Genomic DNA, 24,924 nt, shown 5'->3' with positions numbered 1-24,924 from the left:
TGTTAATAAGAAAAAAATATGCATTTGGGCTTTATGTGTTGGAAAGATGGAAGAGTTTATTTATCAGAACATGCATACTCCCAAGCTTTATAGAGAGAGCTGTTGGCCAGCCCACCCCACTACCAGGAAGTCTGAGATTGTAGCAGTGTCCTGAGTGTTAAGGAAAGTGAAACTTAGTGGGGCAACAGCATTCAGAACTCCTGAAGACGTGCCTCTCCAATTGCCTGTGAAAAGATGCTGTGTATCTTTTGTATATGATATATTCATATCATATGATCATAGTATATATGATGGTAGGTGACCTGAGAGAGGATGTTGCTTCAGACATCCCTGTAAAAGTGCAGGTCACTCTTTGTGGGCCCTTTCTTTTATGGATCCTTCTGCTCCTGCAGTGAAGGAGACTTGCCTGCCAAGCAGGAGGAAATAATCTCCTGCCATGCTTTTTTTTCTTTTTATATCCCCCTAGCTTTAAGATAGTGTACATAGTGGGGTGTGTTTCCTTTTGATGTCCTACAGCCTGCATTATAGAGCAAGTGATGCTCAAGTAAACCAATGGGAAGTGGGAGGGGTTGCTTTCTTTGGCTCTCAAAAACTCTGCCCTTCAGTTGTTTTTGTTACTGCTTAAACAGAATGTGACAGAAGAACATTGTTATCTTGAATGACTAAGACCAAAGCTTGTATTCTTAAGGCTTAAGAAGGCTATTACACAAGCATATGTGAGTAATACAAGAAGTGCTTTTATTAGACTGAATGGATTGATAAAGTGAGTTTTCTGAAAAAGGAATTTTTTGAACAAAAATTGAGTTTTGCTAGCTGGAAAAGTCTAAAGAGGTGTGTGAATGGTGGAGTAGCAACTGTTGGAGCCTGTTCCAGTGTGGGCACCATAGATGCTCAATTGTCAATAGCTGCTTCAATCTAATTTCCAAATTTGTTTTGAGCATTCAACCATGGCAGGAAACCTTGTCTGAATTGGATCTAGGAGAGGGGAAGTCCCAAGGGAAGCTGATGAGCACAGAAGTGTTGATGTGCAGTCTGCAATTGCCAACACATGGTGAATAGTATTTGGGACTTGATTCTGCTCCATGGGACAGAAGTTTTTGCCTTAACAAATACTGATGCTGGTCCTTTAGGACAGCCTTTAGCCAGGAAGTTCTTCAAGGGAATTAAAAAACATGCACCATACCCCCTCCCCACCTCCTAGGATATCACAGAGGCAGCAAGGATGCTTTCTTAGATCAGCTGTTTAAAATGAAGACTTAATTCTAAATGAAATTCTGAAATGAAAGGCACATTTAATAGCCGGGTCACCAGCTGATCAAGCAGAATGTTTGCATTTCTTTATTCTTACTGTTGTCACTTCTTAAAATTCCCAGGCTCTGGATTTCATGAGTACAGACACTTTATTTTCAGACCTAGAATTTCTGAACCCTTTTTTCATTGAAATTACAGAGCAGTGATTTTGCTGGCTCTGGTTTTGGAGCCAGGAAGGAGACAATTTTAAGTGGAGAAAAAATTTTTTTTTTTTCTTCGAGGGTGGAGCAAATGTCTACATCAGTATTGACTTAATCTGCTTCTTTGAACCACAGCATGATTAGAATTTTTAAATTCCAGACTGTCCTTTCATACATTCACAGCTTATATCATGTATCAGTATGATTGGATGCCAACTGAGAATATGTCACTACTTTTTTATGGTTTTTTTACGTAAGTGACATTTCAGCCGCCCAGATGTGGAAGGAACAATACCATTTGCAAAGTTCACCCACGTGGTTCTAGAAATATGCAAGCTGAGTGTACATACCAGCTTGCATTTAACTCTTTTGTAAAAAGCCAGAGGGAATGAAGAATTTCCTTGCATTTCTGCCGAGGTGAGACTGGAAACAGGTACCTGGTTGTAAAAAATGCTTTAGAAATTGTAGTAGACCTGGATTCTGTATTTAGATGTACTGTGAGAAATGCTGCCCTGTGTTAGTGCTTATCCTTTCACCTCTAATTGTTGGTGCAGTGAGCTGTGCAGTTAACTCAGACTCAGTGTTGCAGCTGCAGGACTCGTGTTGCAGCTGAAGGAAGTCTTGCATGAGGAAAACATGGAGAATGATTTTGTACACAAAATCTGTGTGCAGAGTCTTCTGTCAATTTGACTTCCTGCCCACCCCCTTTTAATCATTTGAGTGCTTCAGGCAAAAGACAAAAATTAAGAACATAAATAGAAAATGCACATTGCTGACTCATTTTAATTCCTTTCAATGCTCTAGTGTGTTTTCTTATTGTAACTATTGTACAAAGTTGCACACATTTCTTCCTCTGAAGCTATTCAGCAACCTCTGTGAATACCAAACACTGATTTACTCAATATAATCACGCCAAGGAAACTCCATTATACCACCAAGAGTCCTTGCATCCCTGTGCACACGTAGGTCCCTTTTGCACATAACAGGTAAAAGTAGTCCAGGAAGCAGGGAAAAAAAGTCAATCTCATCCTTATATTTAACAATTAAACAATTACCCAGTGTTCAGCAATGCTTGCTGATGTAATCTGGCTTTGTATATCCAGTATTGCAGTATGCAAAGCATGTTCATTCAGTTATGAATTAGTGCTGAAGATGGCTTTTACAAGCATTGTCTTTCTAAAAATAGGTCAGTGTCTGAAAGAATCCCTTAAGCACTTCTTTTGGTTATTGTGAACAGGGAATTTTAGCATATAGTTCAAAAGAAAATTAAAAATACTTTGGGGGATTTGAAGTCTTTATATGCTGATCCCTGTACTGATGTGGGCCTGAGTAGCTGTTCCAAAAATAAAGTAGTAGTACAAAATGTATGCTCAAAATATCTTGAGATGAGTAAACCAAATTGTTTAATGACCCGTTGCTACAATTTCTGTCTTTTCAGGGGTAAAAATACAATGCTAAACAAAGAATTTAGAGAGATGCCAAAATTTTTTCCCAGTTTGACTCAGTAGTGAAGTATTTTTTTAATAATAAGGCTATGGGGAACTCAGAAAAATGCAGTAATGTGTCCTTACATGTTCCCTTTTGAGTCTTACATGTTTAAGTAGTGAATAATGACTGAGACACGTGGGAAAGGAAGGATTGGCTTGGGAGCCTGATGGGAAATTGGTCATTTCTGTGAGTGGTAATGGTATTCAGAACCTTACTAACCCCTGAAGTAAGTTCTGCCCCATTCCACATGAAAAGCATGAATTGCTTTTTAGCTGTTTTCCTTCCTTTTTCTCACTTGTGTATGCAGGTGCACAGTTTCCAGTAGAAAGAGCTGCATTTGGTTTCTGAAATGCCACCCTTGCTCAGTGTTCAGGCAGTGAAGTGTGAAAGGCTCTACAGGCGAGTCCTCACAAAGTAATGTTGGCATGCAGTGACTGAAGGAAGTGGGCAGGAAATCCTGGCTGGTGTGTGCAGTATGTGAAGGCTGATGGTGCTTGCAGTGATCCTCACTTCAGCACAGGAAGGGTGTCTTCCATGCCACAGCAGCAGTAACTGCTAAAGAGAAGTGGAGATAATGATAGAGTTCAGGTACAATTTCAGTGCAGAAAGTTGGCACTTGATAAAAATCTGAAGTGAACAGCCTTGGCTTTTTTTCCCCTAAATTTGTACTCTAAAACAGTACTTTGCCTTTATGAGATAAGAAATTATTTCAATTCTAAAGCAGAATAAAATAGCTACAAATTGACAACATGTTTTGCCACTAATATAAATGTTGATTACTTTGAACCTCGACCTGAATTTCAGAAAAGTTAATTATATACAATTTTCTTTGCTAGGAGGATTATATTACAAAAATAAGGACAAGACAAGCTCTGGTATGATTACGAGGGAAAGATTCGTATTTGTAAAATAACGAGTCCCCAAAACCTGTCCAGATTTGTATTGAAGGCTGTGTTTTGGGCTCTGGTATGTGAATTGTTAAAAACTCCCAAAGAAGTGTTATTTTTCATTGCAGAGGTGGCTGTGTCACATCAGCATGAGCTGATTTCTAGCAATCTTGTAAATCATCTTTACTTAGTGACTGTTTCAATCTACACATATTTTAATTGCCAAACTCAGTGTCCCCCAGATGAATTGGAACCTGTTAGGACTGCTACAGCTTTCTGGGAGTGCAAATACAGTTTTCCCAACCACCTCATGTTGTACCAGAGTTAGGTTCTAAGTTGTCTCTGAGAGATATTGGATGAAGGGTGGTCTCAGCTTCTCCACAGGCCTCAAGAAACAGATGCTCTTTTACTTCCCTGATATTTCCATTGGCTATTCTGGGATAACTTCAAGAGCTGAGATGTTGAATTCCAGTTGTATTCATAGAGGGAGTTTTCCTCAGAGATGTCTGGTAGACAGTCTTTCAACTTCTGCAATATGCAAATAAGGGTCCAATTAAATTATCCTAAAGAAATGCATCCCTTTCTTACGACAGGGAATCTGCCAGCCTTCCCCTTTGTTAGTGCCCTGAACTATGAAATCTGGTAATGAAGTGTGTGTGAGCTGTTGGAGAGGATGGTTAAACCTTTGGTCATGGTGGCAGGGATGAAGGAGCTGTGTCAGGAGTGTGTCACTGAGCTGTTTGTGGATGTAGTGACTCCTAGGAGTTGAGACAGCCATGAGCAGCTATCTGGTCTTGTCTGTAACACAGAACTGGTGCTTAATAGAGCATTTGATTTGTAAAGTGTGTGAGACTGCTGACAGATGTAAAGGAGAGATTTTGAAATATACTCTCAGCCTGGTGGCCATTCATTTGATGAACTGAGGGTATTTTGTTCATGCTGTGTGTTGGTATTTGTGCTTGAAACCTGGCAATAATCTAGAGGTGGATGGAAATTGCCAAGTTTTCTCTTGAAATGGGCTGATAGAATTTGGCTTTTGTGGTTGCATTTGTGATGTCAGATTTGATTCCTGCCAGCACTGCTCCTTTTTCTGGCTCAGTATTCACTTAATTTAAATAAAGGGCTGGTGCATTAATTCTGAGTCAGTAAAATCTCCATTCTGTAGGAGAATTGATGTCAGCCTGAGGTTCACAAATGGCTGGGGTTTTGTCACCCATGTCTAGGGGGATTCTGAAAAATTGCCTTCTGCCAGTAGGGTTCCCTTTTCATAAAGAAGTTTACATTTTTCTGTTTGAACAGAATGTATAAACCAAGGAAAATCTTGGAAAACATTGCTTTGACTCATTCTCTTAACTGAATATATTTATCAGTGGGTGTGTTCTGTGTCTCTGCTCTGTTTTCAAAAGCAGTCAGCTGGGGGAAGAGGAGCACCTTTCTCCAAGGCAAGGCTCTATGGCTTTTGCTGCTGGCTAGACTGCTTTAACTCAAGGGGTGCTGCACAAATGGGTTTTCTCTGGGTTTAGGTGTTTTTCTGGTGTGGGGAAAAGGTGGAAAGCCTAGTGTCAAGTTACATCAAGACTGCTTGTTTTGCTTTGCTTTGTTTTGTTCTGTTTTTAAGTGGAGAAGAAATGCGGATCTAAGACATTCCAGCCTATTTTTCCTTTTTTATTTTCTAACCATGACTAATTCTGGCCAGTTCAAACAAGAACGTAATGAGGTTCTAAAAATGTTAGAGCAGGGCACTGCTTACACTAATTAATGTTTCTGTGGGAATAGTTTAAACAGAAATGAGCATGTGTGTAAGTTTATTTAAACCATAAGAGAAAGTGGGTTTGTGTTTTTGCCATGCTCCCACGCTGCCTTCCTTTATCTGCCCCTTCCCAGCAAGAACTTTGCAGTTCACTATTTCACAGCTCCTTCCAGGGGACAGAGGTTTCCTGGTGCCTGAACAAAGCAGTGATTTTACCTGCAGTTTCTTTTAACCACTTATGAAATGGTCAGGCAGAATTTCCAAATCATTCCAGTTGTAGAAATTTTCATAGGTGAAGTGGAGGTATGAGTTTGCACACAGGAAATAAATTTATACCCTTGCAAGTAATGTTGGGGGGGGGGAACCACCAACCAACAACTGTCAGTCTGATCCAATTCATAAAATATTTTTAGACATGATCAAGGAAAGCAAATGTTAAATGGAGGAGTGCAAGTTAGCTGGCAGCAGCAGTGAGAATTAATCACTCAAAACCAGTGTTTCTAAAGGAATTTTATAAAGATTAAATCTAGGCCTGTTTTGGTCTTACATTTTTCTTACTGATTTCAAAATAAATAATCTCTAATAAATTTCCACATTATATGGATTGGTTGATAGGGAGTTTGCATGTAGCTGTCTCCATGGCCCGTGGTGCTGGGCCATTTTTAGCAAAAAGTGGTTTACTGTAGATAAATATGAGATTCTGTGTCTGAAAAGAGTAAATTCTTCATATAAAGTGGTGTGTCTGTGTCCTGAGAAGTGGCTATGGGCAAAAATTATCTCTGAAATAGCACAGCAATTTAGAGGGACTTTCAGTGCTGTATTGGGGAGATTCTTGCACAGCAGAACAGAAGGGGAGAAGAGTGGTATCATGTTGGCTTGCTTTGGATATGGTACTTACAAGACTTGTAATGGGTTATTACCTCCAGTTCTTATGCTTGATTTTTCAATAACCTCTTTTAAGCACACTAAAGAAACCCAACTAAATGCTCTAGATGCTGGGAAAAGTCCCCTAGGGAGAAAATTAGAGGGCGGAACAAAAAGGATTGAAACGGGCTTAATTGCAGCATGCTGAAAATGTGCTTCCAAGGGACTGTTAATACAGCTGAAATGCCTGGAGAAGGCATCACCAGCTGTGAGTGCAGTTAGACATCCCAGAAGGGACAGGAGGCAGTACTTGTGATGGTATGTGTGAATAATAACCATTAGAACGAGCTCAGAGAGAAATGAAGGCTTCCTTCTGCAATTCCAAATTGTGATGCTCTCCTTGAAAATGTACTTAGAGAAGCACAACTCACTGAGTATCATCTGGGGGCAACAGCATGAAATTCTGCATCTTCTGGTGTATTGTGAAATGAGACAAATGACTTTATTGTCCATTGACCTCCATAAATTCTATTGAACTGAAAACCACCCTGTATTTTCTTTTAAATATGTTACCTAGGATTTTTTTTTTTTTAAGTAAATTACAACTAGTTTTAAAAACACCCCATATTTATTACATCTAGATCTGTTACATAAGTTTTATCCATAACAGGGCTCTCTTCTGTAGTATTTTGAGGTTATTGTTGACTGTAATGTTCCTTAAACACATTGAGAGCTGCTTGTTCTTTTCTTCCTCTCTTCTATATGCTGTTCACACTTTCTCGGAAAATATTTGGGTCAGAGACTTTTATATACAGCTTGGAGTTTACAAAGTAAATAAAAATTGACTGTTGCTGTCTCATAAATCACATGCTCAGACTTGAATTGAGGGACTTGAAGATATCCCTGTGTTATGGCTAGGCACTTCTTGTTAACTGTATTATAGAACTGAGTATAAATAAAATGCCATATTACAAAGTTTTGGTGTTCTGTTTTGGCTGCTGTTAAGTTGCTGGTGAGGGGGATTGTTGTATAACCCTTTTGATGAGACCTCCACAAATGCATATTCTGTTTTCAGTCAAGGTGTTTTTTTGAAGATGGAGGGAAACAAAACCAGAAGAGCGTGCCTAAATCTGCTAGTCTGAGTTGCAGTGTGTTTGCTTCCATCAGTTCTGATGCTGTGCAAAACTGACCATCTGTGCTGCTTCTCTAACACCTGTGTTTGATCTTCAGATCTCTGATGGCCAAGGAGATGAGCGCTCAGAGTCCCCCTATGAGAGTGCTGATGAGACTCAGACTGAAGTGTCTATATCATCCAAAAAATCTGAGCGAGGAGCAGGAGCAAAAAAAGAATATGTGTGTCAGGTGAGAGACATTAGCTGGGCTGTGCTTCCCGAGCTTTCCTAGAAAACATCTTTTTAAATATGAAAATGACAATATTAGGCCAGAAACAGGTTTATTATGTGTGTCTGAGATGTCTGTTGCTGATGAGGTTGCCATGGAAGTAAATGGGATTCTTAATACCTAATTATTTTTTTTTTTTGACCTCCAGTAAATGACTTAGCTTTTCTGCTTGAGTTTCCAGGTCTGTAAGATAAGCATAATTAGTAGCTCAGAAGAAGCACATGAGTGTTGCCAGGTGACTGGTCAGATGATGCAGCAGAGCTGCTGCTTTCTCTGTTAGTGCAGAGGAGGAAGCTCAGCCCAGTGGGGTTTGTGCTCTGCCTGCAGCAGGGATGCAGCACTGCCCTGCAACTGAAAGCAAAAACCTTTCCTCAAACTGTTCTAGAAGGGCTCTTAGGCTATGAAATGATAGCACAATCCAAGTGGACAGATCTAATTTGTTTCTGTGAGACTGGCAAGCAGTTACATTTCTATTTTTTTTATATAGTGGGGATGAGGTTTGTGTCTGTCTGTAGATGTTGGGTAATCCTTAAATTCTGCCAGCACTGTGTTCAGTTCATTTTTTGTTGTGCACATGTTACTCCTGACCACTCAGACATAGAAGTATCATTGTGCCAGCTGGGCTGATTTCCTTTTGCCAAGGAAAAGGAAAGGAAGAATGCTTTTTAACCCTACTCAGATGCATCAGTGTGCTAGGGAATATTTCTTACAGCTTTTTTTTCTATCCTTTTTTTCTGTCAGATTGTATTTACTCCTGAACCATAGTCTGAGATGGGTATTTCTAGTGGTTTAATGATTCTGTTACCTGTTTTAACTTGAAGCCAGGGCATGTGACAGTGCTTGTAAAATTATCTTTTACTTGTTAAATTGATTTCAACAATGGCAAAATACATTGTTAGGAGAAATATATGAAAAGGAATAAAGAAAACAGTTTTTTTTCCACATATGAGCTTTTCTTTAACATTCAATGCCTTTGTGTTGTAAAAGCTGTGTGAAAAAACAGGTGATCTCCTGCTGTGTGAAGGACTTTGCTATCGAGCTTTTCATCTAAGCTGCCTTGGGCTCTCTGGAAGACCAGCAGGAAAATTCATTTGTAGTGAATGTACATCAGGCAAGTTTGTCCCTTTCTGTTAATTTTGGAAAAAAAAAAAAAGTTATAATTTTCCTGTATATTGTTCTAGGACATCCTCCTGGACAGAGTACATATCCTCAGAGAACCCTTTTTTATCCTTTGGGACCTGACAGGGTGGGAGTTCATGGAGTACCATAAGTGTGCCATGTTTTACAAAGTTTGCCCTGTTTTCAGTGGGAACTCTTTTACAACGTGGCTAATTTAATCAGAATTCCATTTCCTTAATAACTGCACATTATTTGCTTTCTGAGTACATTTACAGATGAGTTTAAAGTCTGTCACAAAGACTTACAAAATCCTAGAAAAAGGAGCGGTGAAGTGAAACGTTTTAAGTTCATTTTTCAGTCCTTTATGTGTCTGTATCAGTCTTTTGCTGTTCCTGTTAAAAGACTACCTTATTGCTATTAATTTCATTTGCTTTTAATCCTGTAATAACTGCTTGGAAGTTCTTAATCTCAAAATTTGACATAAGATTTGCGTTCTTGGTCATAAGCTCATTTCAGTACATGCAGTAAACCTTGTTGGAACTGCTGCTTCAAAATAAAGCTGTTCCAACTAGTCCAGAAAAAAAATTAGAGGGCACTTGTCTTTGGTTTGTGGTCCTGCTTCAAAATTCAGAGGACCACAGACAAGCCATCATCCTATTTCATTGGTTTAAAAAAAATTGAAAACTGAAAATTCATACTTGTCCTGGTGTACTGAGGTTTATAAATAAGAACATAAAATCAGATTGGTGAGGCTTTGGCTGTTGTTGTGTACACTTCAACTGCAAATGGGTTTGCTTTGTAGCTTTATTTTATTTATATCTGAGCAGATCAGTATTTAATACTGAAGAGATAAGTAAATAGATTGCTGCATCAAGTCACACAAATTTATTTGTTGAAAAAAACCTCCTCCATACCCCAAAAGCAATTCTTTCATGTGTAACATAAAGGCATGAGTGAAGTGTTTTAAATTCATGTGTGTGGATATTACATTCTGTTTATTATTTTGCCACTAGGTGTGCACACCTGTTTCGTGTGTAAGGAGAGAAAAGCAGATGTGAAACGCTGTGTTGTGTCTCACTGTGGAAAATTCTACCACGAAGCTTGTGTGAAAAAATTTCATCTCACTGTGTTTGAGAACAGGGGGTTTCGATGTCCTCTCCACAGCTGCCTCAGTTGTCATGTCAGTAACCCCTCACATCCACGGATTTCAAAAGGTAGTTTCATTTTACGTTTTTATGACTAATTAATTAATTTTATTTATGGTAAATAAGGTAAAGGTAAGGAATGTGTCCATTTGAGAGGTGCTGACTGCAGTTTAGTTAGGCATAAATGGACTATCAATCGATAGAGAATTTTTTAAAAAGTAGTATTAGATTTAGTCAGCTTTAGTATTTACCTTGTTTGTGCCTTTTTTTTAACAAGCTTTCAGTTAACCATAGTTAAATATTTTCTTCTTAAGAGAGATGAAATCTAGAATGTATAAATGAGGAGAGAGGCAAAGCAGTGAGGGCAGGACCCAAAAATGTACAAACACTGCAGCAAGGCTCAATGAACGCGGAGACATTTTGGTTTTTAGCTTTGGGCAACATTTGCAGACACAATTAAATGGCTCAGGAAGAGCTGGTCTACCCTGATAATTAGAGTGCTTTAAATTGGGTGTAGGGTTCTCTAAAAACCTTTATCCATTCAGTATAGTTGCAAATATGCAAGCATTGAAAGCGTGGTGGCTTGGGGTTTGTGTGGGTGTATGAGGTGTCTCAGCACTACCATCTCCTGCTGAAATAACGAGTCAGTTTTGTGCCAAGGCAGCTCAGCAGTGCTATGCTTGGCCCAGGTCAGCTGTGTGCCCATGCAGCTCACAGGGCTGTGCTTGGCCCAGGTCAGTTTTGTGCCAAGGCAGCTCAGCAGTGCTGTGCTTGGCCCAGGTCAGCTGTGTGCCCATGCAGCTCACAGTGCTGTGCTTGGCCCAGGTCAGCTGTGTGCCCATGCAGCTCACAGTGCTGTGCTTGGCCCAGGTCAGCTGTGTGCCCAAGCAGCTCACAGGGCTGTGCTTGCCCCGGGTCAGCTGTGTGCCCATGCAGCTCACAGTGCTGTGCTTGCCCCGGGTCAGCTGTGTGCCCATGCAGCTCAGCAGGGCTGTGCTTGGCCCAGGTCAGCTTTGTGCCAAGGCAGCTCACCAGTGCTGTGCTTGGCCCAGGTCAGCTGTGTGCCCAAGCAGCTCACAGGGCTGTGCTTGGCCCAGGTCAGCTGTGTGCCCAAGCAGCTCACAGGGCTGTGCTTGCCCCAGGTCAGCTGTGTGCCCAAGCAGCTCACAGGTGCTGTGCTTGGCCCAGGTCAGCTGTGTGCCCATGCAGCTCACAGGGCTGTGCTTGGCCCAGGTCAGCTTTGGCAGTAAGGTGTGCTGCTGTGCTTTGCAGGGAAGATGATGCGCTGCGTGCGCTGCCCGGTCGCGTACCACGCCGGGGACGTCTGCATCGCCGCGGGCTGCGCCGTCATCGCCTCCAACAGCATCGTCTGCACCAACCACTTCACGGCCACCAAGGGCAAGAGCCACCACGCCCACGTCAATGTCAGCTGGTGCTTTGTGTGCTCCAAAGGTAAAGGGGCTGGCGAGGGAGCTCCTGCAGAAACGCGGTGCAAAGCGTTTTGTTCTCAGCTTTGTGTTGTTTTCTCATCTGTTTTGCAAATCATTCAAAATGTGGCATTTTAAGTTAGGCTTCATTGAGTTTTGCTATGATGTCAAGTTGGCTTATGCTGCTTCTGGGTTTTAAATATCCTTCTTTTTTTTCCAAAAATAATTTATTAAAGAATGTTTTTACTTGGGTTTTTTCCAGCAACCAGAAGCCTGATTTAATTCCTTACAAGAGACACCTAATGAGTATTTTTCTGTTCTTTCCCCTGTGTTCAATGTACTAAAGCTTTTTGTGTTTCTTTATTGCTAATATGTAATATTACACCATAAATATTTTAAGAGTTGCTTTTAGTTTAGCAGCAGACTGCAAATTGAATCAGTATTAGTTGTTGCTGGGTTTGCCACTAATTAAGGGTGTTTTGTTTTATCTTGTACAATAAATCTGTTCCTTATTGAGAACCACAAAATGCGTAATGCTGATTAAACTTGTAGCAGTGAAACTTTACCTGATTTGTTAACAAATTAACATGCAGCATAGCAGCTTTTAAGCTGCAGCCAACTTTCCACTTGATAATTTGTAGAACAAACCAATGGCCTTCTGCCCCCCAAGGGGGGGAAAAAACCCCAAAATCATAACAGAAATCAGTTGTGGTTACAATTTCTCTTAGGTAGAAATGTTAATCGATATTAAAACTATGCTAAACATATTGCAGTCATTAAAGTACAGCAAAGTAATTATAATTTGTGCATTATTCTGGCATTTTTATCATCAGCTTGCTTGTTATTTTGCATGTGTTAGCAACCTGAGTCTGCCAGGTGTTCAGATTAGTCAGGACCCTTTGGCTGCTGTACCCAGCTAAGTGAGGGTCAGCATGTTTTAACCATTTATTTTCTAATTTAACCTACCACAAGTGTAGAAGTGTATCACTTCTAACCTGTGTGGAATGCAAAACTTACGCTTTGGTCTTGATGTTTTCCACCCTCTTTTCCTTTTTCTGTCTCTGCAGGTGGAAGTTTGCTGTGCTGTGAGTCCTGCCCAGCAGCCTTTCACCCTGACTGCTTGAACATTGAAATGCCAGATGGGAGCTGGTACTGCAATGACTGCAGGGCGGGCAAGAAGCTCCATTTCCAGGATATTATTTGGGTTAAGCTGGGAAATTACAGGTCTGATGAAGGAATTTGTGTTGTTTTACAGTACTGGCATGTTTAACTAAGGATCATACCACTGGTTGATCCTGTAGGCCAGCCTTGCTGCACTCTGATTTCTGACTCCTCTCTGAACTAGGGACCTCACCTCCTTGCAAGCTTCAGGTTCAAAGACTTGCAGCTTTGCTGTTGCTCTTGGCCAAGGCATTACCCATACAGGACTGCTTGAGTCTTCTGATTTCTGCCTCCAGTGTATGTTTGTGTCAGAGATCTCTGCCAATAAATTGGTGTATCTGGTAATTGGCTAAATTGCTCCCTTGCAGGCTGGGACATCACTCACTCAGGTTGTTGGTGTTTCACACTTGGATGAGATTTGAATGAGATAGAGGTAGCTGGGGGTTATCCTTGGAACATTAATAGGTGTTACCAACCTTCTCTTGATCTTTGACAGTTACAGTATTTGCAGGTCTTGTAAAGATGATGGTTTTGCTACCCAGACACAGTGTATGTGCTTACCTTGCAGGCAGGTGAAGTCCCACAGATTTGATTGTCAGGCATTCCTTTTCTAGTCTTCTCTGACTCTCTGCTAAGAGAGAGGAAGAAAGGATTTTAAATCCTCTTGGATCTTGGAAATAATAATCAGTTACTGCTGTTTCAAGTGATTTTGTTAAACTGTCTCTTGCAGAAAGAGCTTGACTAAAATGCTGTATTTTTTTATTTGTACTTCTGTGCTAGATGGTGGCCTGCAGAAGTTTGCCATCCGAAAAACGTTCCCCCAAATATCCAGAAAATGAAGCATGAAATCGGAGAATTTCCTGTGTTTTTCTTTGGTTCTAAGGATTACTATTGGACGCACCAAGCACGGGTGTTCCCTTACATGGAGGGAGACAGAGGGAGTAGATACCAAGGGATCAAAGGAATTGGAAAAGTCTTCAAAAATGGTACATAGCTAAAAGTAAACAAAAATAGGATATGCATGCTTTTATTTCTTCACACATAGCCTTGGGTTTTGAACATTTGTTTGACAATATTGAATTAAAGAAATTTGTGGTGTCCTGAGCAGCAGTCACTTTTACTGTCTTTGAATGAAAAAACATATTTTAATGTCTTGGGAAGGACTGGCATCTGACTGAAATTATATCTGATGATTTTTACTTTCTAGAAAGCTTAAAAAAAGACTAAGAGAGTAGACTCTTTCAGAGTCTCTCAGACTGGGAGACTGAAAGAGTAGAATTTATATATCTGTTAAGAACATTTATGCATCTGTTAAGAACACTCCAGAAGCATTGTTTGCAAGAAAATTGAATAATGGGACTAGGAAGTAGACAGTGATTTGTTTTAACACACATAGCAATGAGCAGGTCAGTTTGGGGGGCAGTAATTATCTTTCTGGCATTTCTGTTGATGCTGCAATCTTTTTCAGCTTTGCAAGAAGCTGAAACTCGATTTCGAGAAATAAAACTACAGCGAGAAGCCAAAGAAACCCAGGAGAGTGAACGTAAACCTCCACCATACAAACACATTAAGGTAATGTTTGAGGAGATGGGTGCTCAGAGGCTTGAGCTGAGCAGTGAGATGGGCTCAGGTTGTAATGATGGTAACTGTGCTTTTGCAGTTATGAGATGGTAACATTTTGCTTTTCTTGGAGCATCTGGGGGTGCAAAACCAAATTAGCAACCACTGTGTAACTCTTGCAATAAAATTAACTGTTCTAAAGCCATATTTGCTCTATTTGAATGTATTTTCCAGGTGAATAAACCTTGTGGTAAAGTGCAGATCTACACTGCTGACATATCTGAGATTCCCAAGTGCAACTGCAAGCCCACGGATGAGAACCCGTGCGGCTTTGACTCGGAGTGCCTGAACCGGATGCTGATGTACGAGTGCCACCCCCAGGTGTGCCCGGCAGGAGAGCGCTGCCAGAACCAGTGCTTCACCAAGCGCCAGTACCCCGAGACAAAGATCATCAAAACTGATGGCAAGGGCTGGGGGCTGGTGGCCAAAAGGGACATCAAAAAGGTAGGAATTGTTCCTCCCCGGCCTGGAGGCGGTGAGCTGCGTGCTCTCTGTGGGTTTGGGATATACTGCACTAGTGATGCTCGGTGTCTTTCAGGGGGAGTTTGTGAATGAGTACGTGGGAGAGCTGATTGATGAAGAGGAGTGTATGGCAAGGATCAAATATGCACATGAAAATGACATCACCCACTTCTACATGCTTACTATTGATAAGGTAGTGTATTTGATGTTTTTTGCTGTTATTTATTTACAATCTTATTTTGATCTCTTCTGTTCACCACCTTGGCAGGGCACTCTGCTACCTTTGACATTCTACAGTTTCACTTATTCACAGCACTGCTTCTTCTGTGCCTGCTCTCTCCATTCTATTTGAACATAATGAATCTCCTTAATTCCATGTTACATAATAAATTACATATTAAGGTCTATAGGTTGTGCTTTGTTGCTTAAAATGAACAGTACAGTTCTTACAGAACAGTACTTACCTGTACCTGTAAGTACAAAATACTTACCTGCCCTGCCTTAAAATGAAGTATGAAGTTTAGGGAAATAGTAGTGATACAGTGAAAGGAATTGCTGTTAGCAATCCTTTTACTAAAATTTCAACAACAGAAAATAAAATTCTCACTTGAGAGAATGCGGAATAGAATTGTGAGATTGTCCTATATAGGGCATTTAATCTTTTTTGAGCCATCTGTGCCTTGCATTGTTTATGGCAAAACTAGGCTTGTGCTTTTGTAGAAACTCCTTTGTGAAAGCACTCTCTGTTAGTAGCCAGCCAGCCCTCCACAAATTAAGTCACAGCAAATTATTGCAGCAGATTAATTAACACACCAAAATAATTCAGCACCTGTGCTTCTGTGCACACCACTGAGTATTTTCTTCCTCAGGAGAAGGAGAAAGTGAGGAACCTGGACAGTGGGAGTTATAGATTATCTGTATTATATTGCTTCAGTCCCCAGACAGCTAGTTAGGAGAAAAACAAGAGCTGGCTGCCAGTCCTGCATTTTTTTCAGTCCCAACCACTGTTCTTTTTCCCAAGGCTGTTGCTCTGCATTTCCACAGCTACTGTTTTCATTAGTCCTGTAACAAAGGAGTTCCTGCAGAGGAGTTACCACCACAGAATGATGAAACCACATTTCTCTGAGCACTGAAAGTTTGTCACTCCTCTACTAGATTGGCATATAACATCAGTGTATTAAATATCTGAACTGAACATGTGTTTGACTCCTACTGTAATTAACAAATGCTCATTGTGGGTCTAACTTGCTAAGACTGCCAGTGCTATTACCAGAGCTGTCCATGCAGTGAAGTGTGTGCACATAGGCATTATAAAAATCAGCTAGAAGGAAACTATAGTGCTACTTCATAAATAAGCAAAGCCTTCTCAAGCAGCTCTGCAAGGAAGCACAGCTTTATTTTCAAGCTTTATTTTATTTTGTTTATGTCTGGTATATTTGGTGGAGATAGAAATTTAAGAGCAATTGTTTGTAGGAATGGGATATTTTTAGCTTACCAAGAGCTTGTTTTTGTTTAAACTAGGCTGATTTGGAGAAACAAATCTGGTGAGAAACTGGTAATCTCTGGAGGTAATCATGCAGTGATTTGGTAAATGCCATAAAGCACAGTACTTGTAAATGCCTCACAGCTTCATGAATGCAAAGTGAATGGTAAAGGACTGAGTCTGAGTTTTGAAGCTTCCTGGGGAAGGGGGTTCCTTACCATGCCCACCATAATGCTCACAAGAGCACTTATCCTGCCACGTGGCTGTGATGGGTGCTGGGAAAACGTGAGCTAGAGCACGAGTATTGCTTTGGGAGTGTCACATTCCAGGCCACATGGGACACTACAGTTTCCAATACAACATGTACCAGCAGTTGGCTTGTGTGCTCTGCATAGCAACACCATGCCAGCTCTGAATGCAACCATTGAAATCACTTATGGAGGATTTTTATATTTTTTGTGGGAGGGGAGAGAGAAAACCTTCATCTTGTTGCTGGTTTGTTCTCCAGGACCGAATCATTGATGCTGGCCCCAAAGGAAACTATTCTCGGTTTATGAATCACAGCTGCCAACCAAATTGTGAAACTCTCAAGTGGACAGTGAATGGAGACACTCGTGTGGGGCTCTTTGCTGTGTGTGACATTCCTGCAGGTACCTCAGCTCGGCTGGCTTTGGTTTCATTCTCTAAGTTAAACCTCTTCTGCATTTATTGGTGGGATAGTCGTGGTTTAACTGATTCAGTGCAAATATTTTTGTAGAGAACTCAGCACACAGAGGAGATTCTTTGTGATCTGTCTTTTACTTTAGTGTTCTTAATTGTGAGTCCCACAGCTGCTTGTTGTTGCTTGCTTCTAGGCCAAGTATCCTTAGTAAGTTTTTGTTTTGGAGCTCTCAAATGCATCTTCCCCAAGAACATAATAAGCTTAAGGAGTGGATGTAGGAGGCTGTTTAAAAGAATCTGTTTTCTGTGTACACACATGCTCACACACATACCCATCTATCTGCAGCTATATCTAGCTGGATAGATGGATGGATATAATATGTGTGAAGGCCAGACACAGCACAGTTTTATTAAGTCAAACAAATTTATTTTAAAATGTAATTGCATAAGACATCATGATATATGAGCATCTAGTTAATTATTGTCAGTGCTTTTAAGCAGTAAAAAGAGGGAAAATCCTATGACAATACATCAACAAGCAAGTCCCAAACCAGCAGGCAGATAGCAGCAGCTGCATTTATTTGCAGTAATTTTAATAGAATTTGTTACCTTGTCCTTTTCACACTCAGGGACGGAGCTGACTTTTAATTACAACCTTGACTGTCTGGGCAATGAAAAAACAGTCTGCAAATGTGGTGCCCCAAACTGCAGTGGATTTCTTGGGGACAGACCAAAGGCAAGTAATACATCAAGTAATATATCAAGAGATTTTGACAGTCTTGTCAGGGGCAGGGTTGTAGAAGCTTCAAACTAACTAAGAATGTGCCTAACTGTGGTCAGTGAGATTATTCTGACTTTATATTTCCCCATTTAAACCTAACAGTATGATTATTTTGCTAAGATTCATTTTTAAAAAATTGTGTTGAACTGAAGAATAAAAAAATTTGAATCTTGAATGTGGGGAAAAAAGTTACCAAAGTGTATCAAGAAATTATCTGTACGATTCCTGTCCAGGTTAGTTTGAAACCTGTGATCCATTAGAAGTTGATGGAGCTTCTTGCAGGGCTGGCATAGGAGTGGAGTGTGAGGGAAGGCACAAGCACCACCTGTGGATGCTGAAAAGCTGCACTTCCCTGTGGTCCTTCACACTGCTCAGTACCAGCCACTTCAGAGGGTGGACTGAGAATCTTCAGAACCCACACAGCTGGTTTTTGTTAAGAGATGGACTTAAATGAGGTTTCACATAAGCCTGTGAACATTTACACAGACAACCATGAAGAAATTAAACGTTACAGTTTAGTTTTATGGAGCTGTCTGCATTGGTAGATAGAATGGGCTAATTTTAAAGAAAGTAGGTAGTGATTACTGGGGTGAGAGGGAGGGAGGGAATGATGGTAGGGATGTTGAAAAATCATCCAAAATTTTATATAATGTGGTGAAGGAGAGTTAAAGTGCAAGCAGAAGAATTGAAATAAGGATAGGATTTGGTATATACTTTCTGTCATTAACTACAGTTCCTGAAGTTCTGCTGTCTATTCCTCAAAGAAAAATGGGGGCAGGTTTTAGTAATTCCAGCATGAGTATTCACTGGAAGAGAAAAATGGATATTGCAGTGATGGGTGGTGCAAGTACATAATGAGGGTAAATTAGCCACAAGTAGATTAGACTGGAAGTTGGAAGATCTTTTGTCAGTGACAAGAAAATGAAGGGGTTTTTTCAGTAGGAAGGTTGTGTGGGGAGAAGATCTGGTTTCAGGATGACTTTTCACAAGGGTCAGTGAAGGTTTTTTGTCAACACAGATCAGTACAGTGGAGCACTGGGCAGGTCTGCCCCACGTCAAGTGTTTGGCTGTGTGTGTTCCAACAGCCTGGCTAGGTTGTGTGTTGTTTCTCCTTTGCAAAACTGGCATTTACAGATTTATATCTTACTCTTTTAGAATTCTTCCACTAATGCCTCAGAAGAAAAAGGCAAAAAGACCAAAAAAAGAACACGGAAACGCAGAACGAAAAATGAAGGGAAGAAAGAATCTGAAGATGATTGTTTCCGGTGTGGTGATGGAGGCCAGCTGGTGTTGTGTGACAGGAAATCTTGTACTAAAGCTTATCATCTCTCCTGCCTTGGCTTGGTGAAACGTCCTTTTGGTGAGTCAGCCCATTCCTTACACTTGTATAAATAACTTGTGCAGGTTCCTCAGTTATTGCACTGAAACCTTGTCAGGGGTGTCATCCTGAAAACACTGGATTTGTACTCCAGGAATTTCATTTGTGCATCATGTGAGAGCAGCTCCTCTTGGATTTGAAGACAAAATGGTGGCCTCCTGCTGCCTCTCTGGCAAAATGAGGCATTTGTTTTATAAATGTAGGTAATTGAGCACATCACCTGGTAGGAGCACAGTGGCCCTGCCACAGGAAAGTTGATTCTGTCTAAGAAATGCGTGAAGCCCTTTGAGTTCAAGCCAGAAGAACAGCAGCAGCTTCTGAAAAGGCACATTGGGAAATTAAATAAGAGGAGCAGACATCAGGTTGCAGTTCCAGATATCACAGGAGTTACCTGGCTCCAGTGAGCCATGGGTGGGATGTGAAGAAGGGAAGCAGGCAAAGCCTGTTACCCCAGAAACAAGTAAAACAAGGACAGGTGACGTGTGCTGGGGTAGAGGAGCAGCTGTAAGTGAAGCACACCAGTCATTCCTGGGCAAGACTGGCAGCAGGCAGTGCTGCTGTAAGAGTAGGCAGCAGCTGACCGGATGTTTGGATGCTCTGCCAGCCTGTGAGTTCTGTAAAGTGATTTGGAGTGAAGCCTGACTCATTTCTTCTAGCTGGAGCTGACTGCTGTATTTAAATGAGAATATGTCAAGTCTGCTGCTTGCAGCTGCCAGCTGAGCTTTAGAAGTATGTAGCATTTTAAGTGTTGAGACCATCCCCCGTAGTTGCTGTCATTTGCTTTGTCAGAAAAGTTGTGCCTTGTTCAGCTGCTGCAACACAAAACTTCCTTAAGCAGTGATGCTGTTTTACTCCCCACTAATGGGCTCTTTGGTTTTGATTGCAGGGAAGTGGGAGTGTCCTTGGCACCACTGTGATGTTTGTGGCAAGCCTTCTGTTTCTTTCTGCCACTTCTGCCCAAACTCTTTCTGCAAGGAGCACCAGGATAGGACAGTACTCAACTCCATGTTGAATGGACAGTTATGCTGCTCTGAACACGTTCTCGGGGTGGATTCTGTTGAAACTCAGAAGACTGAGAAACCCCGCAAAAAACTGAACAAGTTCAAGCCCAGGAGAAAGAGGAACAGATGGATGAGAGCTGAATGCAAATAGTCATGGACTGCAGTTTCTACTGCTAACACTATCTTGTAGATAAGTTGTGAATATGACCAGGGAAGGACACAATTTTACGTATATTCTGTAAAGGTTACAATGGGGGGGATGATTTTTGTTTTGTTTTGTTTTTATAAATCCACTGAGCCAACCACAGCAGTTTTCTGCTGCTTCTGCACTGATAACGAACTGCATAGTTCAGCAAACTTCAGGACAAACCAAACTTATTACTCAGCATTACAGTTACACTTGAATTGTTACGAATGTAAAATGTTCCCTCCAGAATGCTTGCAGGTTGGAGGTAGCTTAAAATCAAACCAGGTAGGCGTAAACATAGTTTTTTGAGATAGTATTTGTCAACCAACAGATGTTTAAAATAGTTTATCCTTGAAAGAAGTTGTTAGTTCTCAAGTCCTTTTGAGTAAGAAATGGCTTGGTCTGTGGTCCCAAGGAAATTTGCTTGCCTTGTGTGTTTTTGAGCAAGTGCTTGAATGCCAGTCGTGACCCAGGTGCGTCTCTCGCTGCAACCACACACAGCAACTGGTTTGTGCTCTTCAAAAATGATTCTTAAGCAATCATGATCATAAATATCCTTCCACCAAGAAGTGTGGTGCGTGGTGGGAAAGGCACCAGAGAGGAGGAATCTTACAAGTAAGAGATTTTTTTCTATACTGTTTTTTCCTCCCAGGAAAATAGGATTTACTTGGTCTTGCAGAGCTGTACAGGTCTGGACTTAAAGGGATATTGTCTTGCAATCTAGGCCAAATACTCTAGGATTTTTGTGTCTTAATAAATCTTTCAAAAGATGCTATTATTTGGAAAAAATTGATTGATTTTTGTTTTTCTCAATGGCAGGTAAAATGCAGAGGAATTTTCTTTGGAATGCTTGGAGTCCAAGCATTTCAGCTTTGTGATAATGCAAGAAATGCCCAGCAAGGAGCAAAACCACCCCCATGATTGAAACAAAGTGAAACTTGACTGAAGTGCAAAAACTAATTTCAAAACAATTAAGTAAAAGGGAAATAGATTTTTGAAGAAGCATGTAAGAATTTGATGTGAAATTAGCCTTACTCTTTTAAAGTTTGTATAAAACTGACTACTTGAAAATTTTTGTTACATTTTTAGGAGCTCTGCTCTTGACTCCTGTCACCACTGTGTTGTGTCAGCAAAGGTGTTTTGAATTTTGAATTCCTCTCTCCCATCAGCAGTAGGTCCTCACTTACCCACAGTGAGATGAATATACAAGACATAGTGTTGGTGGAAATAATCCTAGAACTTGGAAAAAGCAGTAAAGAAAAACATCTTTGCCAGTTGCTGGCGTGGCTGGGGCAGCATTCCAAGCACGTTTTGAGTTGTGCCATTGTGACCCAGCCTCCATCAGCACCTCCATGTCCATTGAGCCATTTGTGTATGTTCTAGCTTAGTTTGCCCCTAATAGTGCAGGAACTCTCTGTAGCCCTTTTGAAAATGAAGCCTTGCTATATCATGGAAATGTATGGATTTTTTTTCCAAGGTATTTCTTCAGGATTTGATTTAGTTCTTGGAATTGCCAAAACTCCCATTTATAAAAACTTTGGTTTTATTAGAAGATATTAATTGAAAGAGGTTATAAATATTGCATTGCCCTATGCTGAACACTTTAGTTTCTCTTTTGTGACCAAAATGCTTTGTTTTTTAAAATCAGTTTTTATAAACACTGTTGGAAGGTTATTTTTTTTTTTTTTCAAATAATTTTGAAGAAATAGCACAGTTCAAAATCAGAGGAAGTGTTACATGTTTGCATTTTTTATAATGATATGCCAAGCCTTGCACTCAAATAAAATTGAAGATTCTTTAATTGATTTTGAGGGAAAATTTTTTCTCTGCCATGGGGCTGAAGAACAGTCCTGTGCATAAAATCAAATACCAAACAATTCTATTATGGATGTTTCTTTAATATTGGGTTTCAACAGAAGGAAAATGAGGTCAGGTAGTAAAGCAGAAATATTTTCCTCATTGCTTTAAAATAAAATGAAGGAATTTGATGTCATTGGGACCATTCTTTGAATATTATACCATGTAAGGAAGGCTTTGTAAGAATACTTTTAAATAAGTTATTATAAATTTTTTCCTTTACATTCCATTGCTTTCATAATTTGTTAATTTTTTTTTAGTTGTTTTGTTCCTTTTTCCTCTTCATGTGTAGGTGTAACATCCCTGTCACTCTGGAACAGAGGCAGATCCCCACCTGCAGAAGCCCCTGCTGTTACTGGCAGTGCTGCAGGAGCAGCAGCCCTGGGTTTGGGCATGGAACCACAGCCTCTCGGGGGGCTCACGAGCACATCCAGCCCAGCAGGATGCAGGAGAGCATCCTTGTGTCTGTCTGTGGGGACAGAGACTCTGTTCACACACACAGACCTGAGCCAGGGGCTCTTTCACCTTCTGCTTCCTTCTACCTCTCCCTGCTCTTTCCTGCTCGACCCTCTGGAGTTCCTGGGAATTCATTCCTGCTGCTGCAGACTGATAATCAGAGGAGGAATGTGGAGCATGTTGTCCTTTCATGTAACCTGTGAGCTCAGCTCAGGCACTCAGGTGGTGATCTGGGAGAATTTTGGTGTCTGTACCAGGGCAGGGGGTTTAGGTGCATTGTAATGAAGGCTTCTGTACCTTGCTCTGCAGCCTGGGAACACAGGCTGGAGTTTTGTTTTAAAAAGAAGACAAAAGAAAAGTGACATTGTTTTCTTTCTCCCACTGTTCAAATACAAGGTAAAACAATCCTTAAGACTTGAGCTTTCACCTGATGCAATTCAATACTTTTCAGCATTCAGCAACTTGAAGGATTTTCTGTTATAAATTAATCTAAACAACATTAACTGTGGCATATTATGTGGCCTTAAATGATGTTCTTTGTGTCTTGCCCATCGAAGTAGCAAAATGTCTTTCCTTTTCTAGCAAAAAGCTGACACATGACAGCCAATTTCAGAATTTGTTGTTCTTTTTTCACATGAGCAAGCATGGAAACAATTTTCAGTTGAGTATGTTAGAAAAATTTTCATACAACCTAGGAAAAATAATCAGAGTAAATGTCTGTTTTATTCAATAGCTTTGTGTTCATGGTCAGGTTTTAGGAGGTTTTTTTATTTGAATTACTTGGAAAAGCAAAATATCTTGAAAGACGTATTAATGGGATTTTTCCACATTGTTGAGTCTCATTATTCCATGTCTGACTGCTTGAGAAACTTCAATGTCTTATTAAATGTTGACTTTCATTCCTAGTTATTTAAGAAGTTGCTAAGTCTCTTTTGTAAAACAGCTCTATAGACTTACTTTGACACTTTTTTTTTTTTTTCTTTAAAGAAAAAAGTGGAATTGATACATAGTAAGCAAGCATGGTTTGGCAGTGAGGGAACAGGGCTTTGTTCTCTCATAGGGAAAACTTACACTCCAGTCTTCCTAAGAGACCCCTGGAAATGCTGTTTTATGCTTCCACAGAGGTGATAATGATTGTGCTGGGGTTTGTGTTCACACTGTTGCTTATCACAGAAATGCTGGCATTTCTTGCAGCCCAGTTTTTCCAGTGTTTTCTCTCTGTTCATAATTTTACAGACTTTTGTGATGCTGATCTGGAGCTACCCAGCCTAGCCAGCACCACTCTCTCAGGGTCCTTTTGCTGTCACAAGTGCTAGTCCTGCTTGGTCAGGTCTGAATTTGACTATTTGGCTTTTTCAGAGGTTTTTTTTGGGGTCTGGTTTGGCTTCATGTGTGGAGTCTCCCACATGTGACAGCAGCTACATTTTTTTTAAAAAGCATTTCAGAGATCTGCTTTGATGCTGGTGGCTGATAGTTCTGAGGTCACCTGGTGCTGTGCATCAGGATTGTGTCACTGCTGCTCTGGGGAAAACCACAGCCTTGGGCCAGAGAGAAACTCCACATCTCTCCTGGATCAGCACTGGGAGACTGCAGTGAGCTGTGCCCGTGCTGGGCACTGGGGGGGTGGAGGTGCCATCCCTGTTGCTGCTGATCCAGATTAGAATCACACAAGGGATGGAAGGGATCTTAAAGACCATCCACTTCCAACCCCCTCCATGGACAGGGGCACCTTTCCCCAGACCAGGCTGCTCCAAGCCCCATCCAGCCTCCCTTGGTACTCCAGGGATGAGGCAGGCACAGCTGCTCTGTCTGCCCACAATGGCTGATGTACCACTCTTCCACCCAGTCACCCACCTGACAGAGCTGAGAGAGATCACAGAGCTGAAATATTTCATAAATTCTTTTAAACACTTTAAACACCTTCCCTGGGGAGAGGAGAATGAGCAGCTGAAGGCAGGGACCACTTAACCCCCCTCAGCTGGGCTCCTTCAGCCATCTCAAGATTAAGTGAGAAGAACACCTGCTACCACCTCTGTGCAGAGCCATTTAAAATCATGGATCTTTTGAGAGAGATACTGTTTTTTCTGGCCATCAAGAGCTGGTAAAACACAGCACTGACACAAAGGGTCACAGCAGGCTGGGCTGGGTTTACACAGCACCTGTGTGGGAATGTCACTGTGGGAGGAAAAGGAAAAGCAGGTGGGAGGGTTAAGAGGCCACAGGTACTGAGTTCATGGAACTGGTGACACTGGCTGCAGTACAGTGATGGGCATTTCTGAGTGCCAGGGATGCTGGCTAAGCATTGTCCAGAGAAAAACGTCATAGGGGACATAGAGCAAACAAGAG

The 24,924-nt window shown here is 41.0% G+C and overlaps 1 protein-coding gene and 1 non-coding gene across 6 annotated transcripts in view; both read left to right on the top strand.

Moving 5' to 3' along the window:
• Window positions 1-22,351, top strand: part of NSD2 (nuclear receptor binding SET domain protein 2) — a 98,183-nt gene extending 75,832 nt beyond the window's left edge. For all 5 annotated transcript variants that reach the window (XM_056490958.1, XM_056490959.1, XM_056490960.1 and 2 more), the window contains 13 exons: window positions 7,671-7,802; window positions 8,829-8,952; window positions 9,974-10,174; window positions 11,378-11,557; window positions 12,600-12,756; window positions 13,474-13,679; window positions 14,162-14,265; window positions 14,488-14,757; window positions 14,852-14,968; window positions 16,767-16,908; window positions 17,548-17,654; window positions 18,855-19,059; window positions 19,964-22,351. In XM_056490958.1, coding sequence (XP_056346933.1) covers window positions 7,671-7,802; window positions 8,829-8,952; window positions 9,974-10,174; window positions 11,378-11,557; window positions 12,600-12,756; window positions 13,474-13,679; window positions 14,162-14,265; window positions 14,488-14,757; window positions 14,852-14,968; window positions 16,767-16,908; window positions 17,548-17,654; window positions 18,855-19,059; window positions 19,964-20,229 — 2,211 coding nt within the window. In that variant the 3' untranslated portion in view covers window positions 20,230-22,351. The remainder of the gene's footprint in view (window positions 1-7,670; window positions 7,803-8,828; window positions 8,953-9,973; window positions 10,175-11,377; window positions 11,558-12,599; window positions 12,757-13,473; window positions 13,680-14,161; window positions 14,266-14,487; window positions 14,758-14,851; window positions 14,969-16,766; window positions 16,909-17,547; window positions 17,655-18,854; window positions 19,060-19,963) is intronic.
• LOC130252919 (small Cajal body-specific RNA 23) lies at window positions 16,490-16,620 on the top strand. Its single transcript, XR_008840469.1, has one exon. It is a non-coding gene; the product is annotated as a small Cajal body-specific RNA 23 (non-coding RNA).
• Window positions 22,352-24,924: the final 2,573 nt, after the last annotated feature.

This window comes from Oenanthe melanoleuca, chromosome 4, assembly GCF_029582105.1.
Source record: "Oenanthe melanoleuca isolate GR-GAL-2019-014 chromosome 4, OMel1.0, whole genome shotgun sequence".
Classification (NCBI taxonomy): domain Eukaryota; kingdom Metazoa; phylum Chordata; class Aves; order Passeriformes; family Muscicapidae; genus Oenanthe; species Oenanthe melanoleuca.
Note: the sequence above shows the minus strand (reverse complement) of the source record. Positions and strands in the feature narration are given on the sequence as shown.